We start from the raw sequence: 12,843 nt of genomic DNA on the forward strand, positions 1-12,843 counted from the left end.
ATTCTCTATTTATTTACCTTTTCTTGTATAAATTTCAAAAAACAAGAAATAAAATATAAATAGAAGAACATTTTTTTTTATTTGAAACTAAAGAAAGCGTATATATGTTACTTTACACACTACATTAGCAAAGCTGCTTTCATTCCTATGCAGTATTTCCTTCCTCCTTTATTCCTTTCTCTTCTTTTTCTCTTTTTGAATCCCTTCCAAAATGAAGTTCCTACATATTTCTCTTCTATGTGGGAACAATAGCTCATAACAAACGATGTCAAAAATAACCATACTAGTATTCTTAACCTTACTTATGTTTACACTCACCACACTGTCTTGTTCTCTGTTTAGTTACAATTCACTCTTGAAAATTAATAAATATAAGCAATCATCCATTATTGCAATTGATGATTTAAGTGAGCCATAAAGCTTGCCCTCAACACCAGTGAAGAAGTGTGACATTTTCAGTGGGGAATGGGTGCCCAATCTAGAGGCACCATATTACACAAACACAACATGTTGGGAAATTCATGAGCATCAAAATTGCACGAAGTATGGGAGACCTGTGGTATGTGACTCAAAATCACCAAAGCCACAAAAGTGAAGGATTCTTTTGTTGATGACATAACTAAATTCAATTATTATAACTGAATTCAGTTGTCATAACTGAATTGGTGACTTGGCGCCAAAGGAAAATCGTTGTTCCTAGAGCTAGCAACTAATGTATATATATTCTTGATCATGTTATAGTGAAACAGAAGTTTTGCAGGACAAATTCAGAGAGTTCAAAGGAGATAGTGAGCTAGGAGATTGAAAGAGGTTTTTTTGGAAAGAAATCGAGAGAGATCAAAGCTAGATGCTGCTTGTATTGAACTTGAATTTCATGATCAATGTGATGATGATGAGCTGCTCTTTCCCGTGGATGTAGGCACATTGTTGAACCACGTAAAATCTTGTGTAGTTCTTGGTTTATTCTTTGTTGTGCTTGTTCTTGTTTTTTTTTTCTTTTTTGATCTAGTGCAGGTCTAACAAACTAAAAGAACCAACAAGTGGTGTCGTCTATGGGGACATCAAGATCAAGAAAGATGGGAACAACGAAGTACGATATTGAGAAGTTCTCAATGGAAAATGACTTCGGGTTATGGAGGATCAAGATGGAAGCAGTCTTTTTTCAACATGGCTGTGCAGAAGCTCTTAAAGGAGAAGAAAGGATGTCTAAATCTCTAAGCTCAAAGGAGAAATCAGAAATGATTGATAGAGCCAGAAGTGCAATCATTCTATGTCTTGGAGATAAAGCTTTAAGAGAAGTTGCAAGAGAAAAAACAACAGCCTCAATGTGGTTGAAACTGGAGTCCTTGTATATGACAAAGTCCCTTGCAAATCGACTATGCTTGAAGCAACAACTGTACACCTTCAAGATGACAGAATCAAGAACAATCACTGAACAATTGGCAGATTTTAACAAGATCCTTGATGTTTTGGAAAATATTGAAGTAAAGCTTGAAGAGGAAGATAAAGCTCTTTTGCTTTTGAATTCCTTACCAAAATCCTTTGAGCATTTCAAGGATGTAATCCTTTATGGCAAAGGTCAAGACATTTCCCTAGAAGAAGTTCAGACCTCAATAAGGACCAAGGAGATGCAAAAACAGCAAGATTCCAAATTTGAGGATAATGCTGAGTAAGGATGTTACCTTTGATGAGAGTAGAATGGCAATGCTGAGTAAGGATCAAAAGGACAACAAGTCAAGTAATGAGAGTACTAAATTTGAGGTGGAGCATTCAGAGGCATCAGATCATGGCAGTGAAGATACTATTGATCACACTGATCAAGCAGAAATTGGTGATAATGAAGATTTGGCTACTCAGCATGACTTGTCCAATTATCAATTAGTTAGAGATAGAGCTAAAAGGGTTATAAAGCCTACAAAGAGGTATAGCCATGCTGACATTATCTGCTATTTCTTGAATGTTGCTGAGGAGATTCAAAATTCAAAACCAAAGACCTTGAGGGAAGCAATTGAAAGTGAAGACAATCAGCTGTGGCTTCAGGCAATGAATGAAGAAATAGAATCCTTAAGAAAGAACAAGGCCTAGAAACTTGTGGATCAACCCAAGAAGCAGAAGGCTGTGGGACGTAAGTGGATTTTCAAGAAGAAAGAAGGTATTCCAGGGGTAGAAAGGCCTAGATACAAAGCAAGACTAGTAGCAAAAGGCTTTACATAGGTTGATGGAATTAATTACAATGAGATTTTTTCACCAATTGTGAAGCATTGTTCAATAAGAATCATGCTAGGTCTAGTCAATCAGTATGATTTGGAACTTGAACAGCTTGATGTTAAAATTGCTTTTCTTCATGGAAACCTGAAGGAAACCATTTATATGAACCAACCTGAAGGTTTTGAAGAAGGGGAGAACAAGGTGTGCTTGTTGAAAAAATCTTTGTATGGACTGAAGCAAAGACCTCGAATGTGGTATCAGAAGTTCGATGAGTTCTTTATTCAGGTATGGTTTCATCAGAAACAGTTATGACAGCTATGTATATATCCTGAAAAGGAAGAAAGTGTGTGTTCTCTACCTTCTCTTGTATGTGGATGACATCCTCATAGCAAGTGCTAACAAGGAAGAGATTAGACAACTCAAGGAAAGTTTGAACACAGAATTTGAGATGAAAGATCTAGGATCAGCTAGAAAGATACTCGGGATTGATATTCATAGGGATAGAGCAAAGGGTGAACTATTCTTGTCTCAAAGCAATTACCTCAAGAAAGTGGTGGAAAGGTTTAGGATGCATCAAAGCAAATCTGTCAGCACACCACTTGGTTATCATACAAAGCTATCTGTTATTCAAGCTCCAGAGACAGCTGAAGAAAGGTCTAAAATGAATCAAGCACCCTATGCCAGTGGTGTTGGAAGCATCATGTATGGAATTGTTTGCAGCAAACCTGACTTGGCTCATGCAGTAAGTATAATAAGCAGGTTCATGGGAGATTCCGGTAGTGCACACTGGGAGGCCTTAAAGTGGGCACTGATGTATCTTAATGGATCTTTGAAAGCTGGATTAAGGTACAAGAAGACAGCACTCGAGGCAACAATTACAGGCTATGTTGATGCAGATTTTGCAGGAAATGTAAACACGAGGAAGTCCTTAACTGGATATGTGTTTACCTTGTATGGAACTGCAATCAGTTGGAAAGCAAGTCAACAATCAATTGTTGCTCTTTCAACAACTAAAGCAGAATACATGACCCTAGTTGAAGGAGTTAAGGAAGCAATCTGGCTAAAAGGAATGGTAAATGAACTTGGAATAGCACAATCATATGTAACAATTCACTGTGACAGTCAAAGTGTTATCCATTTAGCAAATCACCAAATTTACCATGAGAGGACAAAGCATATAGATGTGAAACTACACTTCATCAGAGATGTGATTGATTCGGAGAAGGTGAAGGTGGAGAAGGTTTCAACAAAAGAAAACCTTGTTGACATGTTCACAAAGTCCCTATCTTGTGTCAAGTTCAAGCGCTGCCTGGACTTGATCAATTTTGAAGATGCCTAAAGCAGTTAGTAGAAGTGCAGCCCGAATCACAAGATAGACACTTGTTGATTTGGAGTCAAGGTGGAGATTTGTGGTACGTTACTCAAAATCACCAAAGCCACAAAGTGGAAGGTTTTTTGTTGATCATAACTAAATTCAGTTATTATAACTGAATTCAGTTGTCATAATTGAATTGGTGACTTGGCGCCAAAGAAAAATCTTTGTTCCTAGAGCTAGCAACTAGTGTATATATATTCTTGATCATGTTATAGTGAAACAGAATTTTTGTAGGAAAAATTCAGAGAGTTCAAAGGAGATAGGGAGTTAGGAGATTGAGAGAGGTTTTGTTAGAAAGAAACCGAAAGAGATCAAAGCCAGTTGTTGCTTGTATTGAATTTGAATTTCATGATAAATGTGATGATGATGAGCTGCTCTATCCCGTGAATGTAAGCACATTGCTGAACCACGTAAAATCTTGTGTAGTTCTTGGTTTGTTCTTTGTTGTGCTTGTTCTTGTTTTTTTTTTCTTTTTTGATCTAGTGCAAGTCTAATAGACTAAAAGAACCAACAAGACCTTATACTGATTTCATGAAGTGGAGATGGAAGCCAAAAGAGTGTGAACTCCCCATATTCAACCCTTTTCAGTCCCTAGAAATTATGAGAGGAAAATCTATGGCTTTTGTTGGAGCTCCATTGGCAGAAATCACATGCAGTCTATGATTTGTCTCCTATCAAGGGTAAGTCTGCTCTTTTACATTTTTTCATGATTGAGATTATAAAACTATGGTTCCACAATTATTACTAATTACTAATTTTCTTTAGTTTTAATTATTTTTCCATTTTTCTCCTTGATTTCATATATCAATGGTATAGTTGCGTTGTACCAAAAATAAGTTGTGTACGTAGTTGCTTACGTAATATGATATCTGATCACATAGCAAGCCTGCATCTGCATAAAATTCATGAAACACGGTCAACGAAAAAAAAAAGGTTAAAATTATAAGCCATAAGTTCATGCTTTTCTTAACTTCTGAGTTCCTATGGTAAAAGTTAGTGCCACGATCAAAAGCTCATGATGGCTCCTTCGATCAGAATATTTAACTTCTCTTTGTGATCCAATTTATGCATAGTGCTGCTCTGAAATTGATCACTTGATCCTTGTTGTTTGAAGTTCTTAAAAGTAGCCGTAATCTAGATAAAAATTAAAAAGTTAATTCAAAATTATTAGTTATAAATTGAATATTAAATTATAAGTATTTGATAAATTATGTGGTGAAATAATTGATAATCGACAAATTATAGAAATGTGCATGTGTATATGATTTCTTAAATATACTTAAATTTATTGTATAAATAAATTTTTTTTTGTAATTATGATTTTAGTTTTTGGGTTAATTTCAAATTTTCATAATTATTATTTAAAGATCAACTATATTAATCATATTTCTTTGGTTAATTATTTTATATTTTTTATTATTATAATCTTACATTATATTCTAAAATATTTCTAACTAAGTTTAAAATAAAATAAAAATAACATTCATTTCAGTATACTTCATATTTTTATTATGTTGATTGATATCATTGTATATTAATATATATTGTCATACTAATTAATCCACTATCATCATCTTTTTTTTGGTCAGGCCATTACCATCATCTAGTACAATGCTTAAATAATAAATTAAATAATGTAAATTGTGTAATAGTTAAAATAAATAGTGTAATATAAAAATAATTAAAAAATAAAATAAATTTAGAATGTAAATTTCAGTCTAATTCAATACTACAAAATTACTGCTAAGGATTGTTACTTATATGGTTACAATTTAGGCAATCCAAAAAGACGGTGACTAAAACGGGTTAGGAGGTCTGCAATTAACACGGCTTGCCAACAAAAATAAACCTATCATTTAGGTGAGAAACCAAAAAGGAGTATAATAAAACTCTACTGAATCGATCTGAAAGTAAGAAAAGGTAAAAAATAAAAGTTAATAAATAATTTAAGGATAAAAGGAAAATAAAACATTTGTATATATTTTTTAATGTAACTCAACTATTAGCAGAATTTTTACATCTACTTAATTAAAAATTTAAACTTAGCACCACTATCTTGTCGGGTTGAGGTGTATTTCCAACAAATAATTAACCAAAAATATTTGGAGCTTCGGTTGTTGATAATTTGACAAACACACATTTCAATCTTTTCACATATTTGAGTGTGTAAACATTTTTCCTTCTAGTAATGGTGATCTAAAGTATTAAATTTTAATCTTTTTTAACTTTCTAGGTGGAGTGGCCCATAGATGTATCGTACACAGATGATTTTTCCTTCAAGCGGCAGTACTCAAGCTACAACTTCACAATGGCTACTTTTTGGTCACCCTATCTAGTTAGATCCAAACAAGTGGATTCAAATGGTGGTCTTTACCATGTTTATCTTGATGAATTTGATGAAATAAGGACGAACCAAATTAATGAGTTTGATTATGTCATTATCATTGTTGGATGCCAATATTGTGCCTTAGAAAATGTCACTCAGCTAACCTGGCACCATGGCTATAAAAAGGCATTTTGGACTGCATTTAAAGCCATCATTAGTTTAGAAAACTTTAACGGAGTTACATTTCTTAGAACATTTGCACCATCTCATTTTGAGAATGGGGTGTGGGATAAAGGTGGGAATTGTGTGAGAACAAGGCCATTTAAGAGTAATGAAACAAGGTTAGAGGGCAACAATTTGGAGTAACATACAATACAATTGGAGGAGTTCAAAATTGATGAGAATAAAGCTACAAAGAAAGGTTTGAAATTCATGTTATTTGACTCTACACAGGCAATCTTATTGAGACCAGATGGTCACCCCAATAAATATGGACACTGGCCAAATGAGAATGTGACATTATATAATGATTGTGTACACTGGTGCTTGCCCGGGCCAATAGACACCTGGAGTGATTTCCTACTAGAAATATTAAAAATGAAAGGTATGAGATATACAAGAGAGATTTCATTTACAAACAAATTGATTATTAGATTTATAAATTCGTTCACAAGTTTAACATCATGTCTTTTGTCCTAATTTTAAACTTTGAGACTTTGTTTCACGAATTCAAACTGATCACTCTACTTATAAGTAATGTTGGGAGACCCTTCTTATATTATCATTTTAAAAACAATTAAGAGAAAAATAGTGTACACTACCACCACGCATGATTTAGTTGCTTCTGGTTCTTTTTTCTTGTTATGTAGTTGGGCCTAGGCCTTTAATATGTTGGGTGCATTTGAATTCTACACCTCTCATTTTATGTGTGTGGACAAAAATAACTCATCCAAACTCATAGATGGTGGCGCGCAAAGGAAGGAGATGGAAGGTGATAGCACAACGTCATGAGATGAGTGCAGGGTTTGTGCAAGGAGGATGAGGTCGCAGCCATCACGAAAGGAGGTGGTCGCAGCCATCGCGGAAGGAGGTGTCGTCACGACATGAGTATACTTATGAGGGAGGTGCCTTCCAGGATTTTAGGTCTGTGATTAGTTTGAGGAAAGTATTAGGATATTTTAGTCTTTTCAAATATTTTTGGAGGTACAGAATACAATATTGGAGGTGCATGATTTAAATCCCTATGTTTTATTGGTGATCTCTGACAGTCGGACTAAGTTTTTATTGGGCTGAACTTCAAGATTTTAACAGTACAAAGAGAATAATACAAGTCAACAAAGTATATGTGAATTATGACTTATTGTTTCTTCTTTTGGGTTATTAATTATTATAGATACCTTTTAAAAACGGTGATGGCAGTCAAAAAAATAAATGTGAGAGAAAAATTAAGAATATAATGCTTTTGTTTTTATTAAAATTATTATTTAATTTTTATTATCATTTTTTCTTTATTTTTATGATTAATGAGAAAAAATAATTTTTTTTTAAAAAAAGTAAGGATATACTCTGATGTAGTTGATAAAATAATAATTAATATTAACTTAAAAATTTTAAATAATAAATAAAAATATTTTTTTTTCAAGAAAACCCGACGTTAAAGTAGTGTTTGTTAGTCATGTGTAGTAGTGGGTCACATTTTTTTGCTTACATTTCATTTTTTTTTTAACTATTAGCATTATTCTAGAACAAATAAATCAATAGAAACATAAATCAAAAGAAGATAAAAAATAACAACAATAATAATTTATCATCTATAACTATTCTTCTATAGAGTTGAATAGATAGACATTTCTTAATATAAAATTTTACACCATCAATTAATTAAAAATTATCATTAATATAAATTTTAATCTAAATTATAAAATTCTAAAAATCAATAAAATTATTATATATAATAATTTATAATTAAATAACAATATAAAAGTTTAGACTGAGTTGATTGAACAAAAAAATACGTAAATTATTATAAATCTTCTAGTATCTATATTTTATTCCTACCAATCAACTAAAAAGTACATATTTTCTCCTAGTCATAATATAACAATTATGAAGTCGAGTTTTAAAAACATGAAAGGGAATTTTTGGTAAATAAAAAAAAAGGATTAAGAAAGTAAAATACTCAAATATTAACAAAATAAAAAGATACTGTTGAATAAAAAGTTTTAAAAATCACTATAATTAATTAAGTTGTAAATAGAAATAAACTAAATATAATCTAATAAAAAAATAAACTAAATATCTAAAAAAAAGATTCTCTCCATGTCTTCAAAATTTTAAGTAAATCAAAAATATTTATAAAGATAATTGTTATACTATTTTAAGAAATTTATAATGTTAATGTTTACCAAAAATAATAAATTATGTCTTTCATTATAAATATTAAAGTAATAAATTTATTATATTTTTTAATCTACAATCAATTTGATATTACCATTTTCGTCGTCATATACTAAATTAAATATATAAAATGTTTTTTTAGTCTAACTTTTTAGTTGGAAACCGAATATATACCCAGAATCCCATGTCATCAAATAACTGACTTTGTTTTTGAAGCCTGAATTTGGAAAATCCTTACCATCCATTTATTAAATGCATTCATTTCCATTGACAAATATATATAGAGAAAGACCCTTTTTCCCATTCTCTGGAGGAATTGCACTGCTCAATAACAAAAGAGGGGTCAAAAACTTTTCACAAATTACTCCTTCACAAGGTTTGTTAATTTCTCTTCCTTCCTTCTAATGAGTAGTTGTCACTTTGTCCTTTTCTTCTTCAATTCTTCTTCTTCTTATTTTTCTTCATATGTATTTTTATTTTTATTTTTTTGTTCACTTAGTGGAGAACTATAAAGATATATAGAATTCTAATTCCAAAGCAGAATCAAACAACAAGCAAGTGATGGGTCTGGGAAGATTGATGGTGACTCTGAAATCTAAGATAAGGTCTTTGAAGATTATGAAGAAGCCTGATTATGATAAGGTGGAGAAGAGTGAGAGCATGAGAATGGAGATTAGGAGCAGGAAGGCCAGAAAGCTCATTGAAGAGACCCTCAAAGTGGCTGATTCACCAAAGTCCAAAGCTTTTGCTTTCTGATATATATATATAAATATATGCTTCATTTGTACTCAGATTATTTAGTATCATTATTATTTGTTCAATGTTTTCTCTTCAATTTTGGTTCATGCACCATATGTAGTTTCAATGACATGTATGTTTATCTTTGTTCTTGAGGTCTCTGTCTCTGCTCCTTTCCATCAACCACATCCACCAAAAACCAAGTTTGAGTAACATTTGTGGTGAATATACTTCTGGAATTAGCATATCCTGGGAAGAACATCTGTGGATTTTGCTCAGGCCATTTTTTGATATAAGAATTTTTTTTTTTCTTCCACAAAGTATCTATTAATTTTATCGATAACTAATTTTCATTAAAAAAAATTAATTGAGAATCTTTAATAAAAATTTTCCTTTAATTTTAATTATTTTTTATTTACAATGACTCAAATATTTTGTACAATAATAATAAATAAAATTACAGATTACAGATATATTTCATTTATATTTTTTTTACATTAACTATTAATATTTTGGTATTTTTTTCATTTTTCTCTTACGGCTACCAAAATCAATTGAAAAATACGGATAATTTTTTTAATTATCCTAATACTATACAAGTCTTAATTAAATTTATTTTCTATTCAAACTCCAACTAAATAGACACGAGAGAAATAATTCCTGGAATAAATAATGTTTTTTTCCAGATTTTAATATCAAAATATGTGATGAATATAGTACAACACCAAATAAGATTAACCTGAAACCGAATCCACTGCATTTATGAAAAAACTGAAGATAGTGAATTTATATACAACGGCCTACAGTAACTCACATTTATTTTGATATTTTATCTACAAACAGAAAACTGTTAAAGATAATAATTGTATTAAATGGAAAAATAATATTTCAAATATATTAAATATTTCTTTAGAAGAGATATATTAAATGTTAGATTTATATTAATTTTTTAATTTTTAATTTTTTTAATAAATATTCTTAAGATACTTATCCAAATGCCATATTTAAAAATTTTAAAGACTGAAATTTTATGCTAATTATTTTAAATTGAACTGTGTCATGGTTGTACCACATCATTTTTTTTGTTATGAATATTTTTCACTAGCAAATCTGTGAGCCAAAACTTCCACTTGATGATATATTTTATTTTTTGCTGGTAGTTGGTATACTTTTTATAATTAACTTTTATTTGTTTTCTTATCATTTTAATCAGTCATTATTAGTGAATATTTAAAGAAACTAGTTAGGAGAATATTTAATATAGCTTATTAAATAATTTTAATTACATTATAAACATTTTTATAAAAAGAAGTCATTGAAAATAGAATCAAAATTAATTAAAATATATTTTATAGATTTATTATTGAATAGGATAAAAAATAGTTAAAATTTTATTTATATTTAAATTTAAAAAAAGATAAATAATCCAATTCGTCCTTTAAAGTTCAAGATGTTGAAGAATTGATGATGAAAAATTCAAAATTTAATTTGAATGTGTAAAACGTGTGACAAATTAGTCTATAAATAATTTAATGATAAATTAATTCTTAAACTTTATAACTTGATGTCAAATTGGTCTAAAAAATATAATTTATTGTCAAATTAGTCTTTGAACATTATAACTTAATGATAAAATGATCTTACAAATTTAATAACATGATTAATTTGTCACACTTTTTGTATATTCAGGAGCTAAAATTATATTTTTATCCTTTAAGAATCAATTTATCATTGCATCATATTTTGGAGTACGAATTTGATTATTTACTAAAAAAAATATTGCTTATAATTTAGTTCGGAAGAAGTAATTTTTATTTTGAAAAATTAAGAGTAATTTGTTCATTTTCAAATTTCTCTTCTAATAATTTATGATAAAATCTTATTAAGAAATGTCTTTTGAAAACTTACTAAATAATTAAATAAAAATTATTTAAAATTACAATAAAATACATTATTAATAATAAATATAATACATTTTATTAAAAAAAGTTACTTTTAATTTCTTAAAAGTATTCAGACATGGACCAACATTCTTAATTATACAAAGCAACATATTTTTTGTGGTGCATTATAAAGTAAGTTATATTAATTATAGGTGTAAGCAGAGTTAGTGCAGTGGATAACCTAGTCAGTGGCAGAATAAAGTTGAGCAATAGTGTGATGTGACAATTGGCTGCACGTGAAACTATAGATGTGGGGTTGACGATAGAAGACAAAGAAGGATAAAGGCATGAAATATGCATTGTTTGCATATGAAAATGAAACATCAAAGTGGGCACCAAGATACTTCTGAATGAAAAAACGACTTAGCAGAATTGTTTCCTTCAAAAAAACCAAGTCCAGATTCGTACACTCCCCACATCTTAATCGCAGCTTAATTTGCCCAAGAAATCTTTATTCGTGACAGAACAAATCTTTAGATCCTTGGATTTGGATGATTTGTAATTTTCTAAATATAATATGTTTTGCTAAGAAACTCACTGTTCAATTGTTTGGCATGACACTTGCAATATTAGCCAGTTCAGTGAAATACACCTATAGTTAAAAGAACAAAAACCCGGCTTTTTTTTTATTAAAAGGGGTAACTTTTTTTCAAAATTAGCCAATGGAGGTAGATTTTGAAAAACAAAAATACTCATTTAGAGTAAGTGGTAAATGGAATCATGAATTTGTAAGCAGAAGTTGTAAACCGATCTTCGATTCGACTTCTGAATGAGATACAAAACACTTTCGAAATTATCAAATTCAGAAGTCAGAGTAGGATTTACGACTTCTATGTATAAAATTGTGGTTCCATTTATGATTTATACATAAATAAATATATTTTTTCAAAATCTATCTCTTTGATAATTTTGAAAAAAAAAATTACCATCCTTTGGTTAAAAAGCCGAAAAATGCTGGTAAATACGAATGGATTGCACGAATCAATTCAACCAAAACTGAATATGAAACATTTCCTAACTTTGGTCAAATTAGTTACTTTTTATTCCATTTTTTAGTTTAATATCTACCCAAACAAGTGCAAACAGCTTGTTATGTCATAGAGAGAGAGAGAAAAAAAAATCAAAATATATGAATTGACATTAATCATAAAAAAATATATATTTACAGTACGTTTATTAACTATTCTAATAATTATTTTTTTTAAAAAAAATTGTTATGATTTATTTTGGAAGGCAATTTTTGTTATGATATATGTTTGATGAGATGAGAATAGAAAAACTTCTTATATTTAAAAGCACATAAAAATTAAATTTTTTAAATTAAAATTCAAAGTAAAATTTTAATAAATAAAATAGTTTCTTTTAATTTTAAAAAAATAATGTGTCAAACACTTCTTTAAAATGTCAAATGAAGAGTTAAAACTTAAAATTACTCTTACATTGTCAAGACAAGTTAACCCTAGCATGTGCATTCTAGAACCTAAAGGCACGCCAAGGCGGCAAAGCCAAAAACCAAGGGGATTATCCTAGATTGTGTCCTCTCACTTTCTTTCTTTCTTTCTCGTAGTCGTAGGGCCACAGAAACAACCTGAAAGCGACAAAAACGATGCGCATTGAAAGCAAAACAATCAACAATTAACCCGACATAGAAACACCAATAAGGAACAGCAGAAAGAATATACAGAACGGTAATCTATCTAACACAGATTTATCATCCCCCAAAAACCTCAAATAAAATCAAGCATTGATGAGGGTGGGAAAAAGTGATAAAAAAAAAAATCGTTGTGATAAAAATATGTGAATATGGGACTTGGGAGTTTTTTTTCTTTGTATAAATATCACTACTTTATGTTCAA

The 12,843-nt window shown here is 30.0% G+C and overlaps 1 protein-coding gene and 1 pseudogene across 1 annotated transcript; both read left to right on the forward strand.

The window, feature by feature from the left end:
• The first annotated feature begins 211 nt into the window (after window positions 1–211).
• On the forward strand, window positions 212–6,555 carry LOC100815567 (protein trichome birefringence-like 19; annotated as a pseudogene).
• A 1,941-nt stretch (window positions 6,556–8,496) lies between these two features.
• On the forward strand, window positions 8,497–9,199 carry LOC100527519 (uncharacterized). Its single transcript, XM_006603897.4, has 2 exons — window positions 8,497–8,682; window positions 8,848–9,199. Exons 1-2 carry the CDS (start codon window positions 8,559–8,561, stop codon window positions 9,060–9,062), a joined length of 339 nt encoding a protein of 112 aa, XP_006603960.1. The 5' UTR covers window positions 8,497–8,558; the 3' UTR covers window positions 9,063–9,199.
• Window positions 9,200–12,843: the final 3,644 nt, after the last annotated feature.

Source organism: Glycine max, chromosome 19, assembly GCF_000004515.6.
Source record: "Glycine max cultivar Williams 82 chromosome 19, Glycine_max_v4.0, whole genome shotgun sequence".
In the NCBI taxonomy this organism is placed as follows: Eukaryota; Viridiplantae; Streptophyta; class Magnoliopsida; order Fabales; family Fabaceae; genus Glycine; species Glycine max.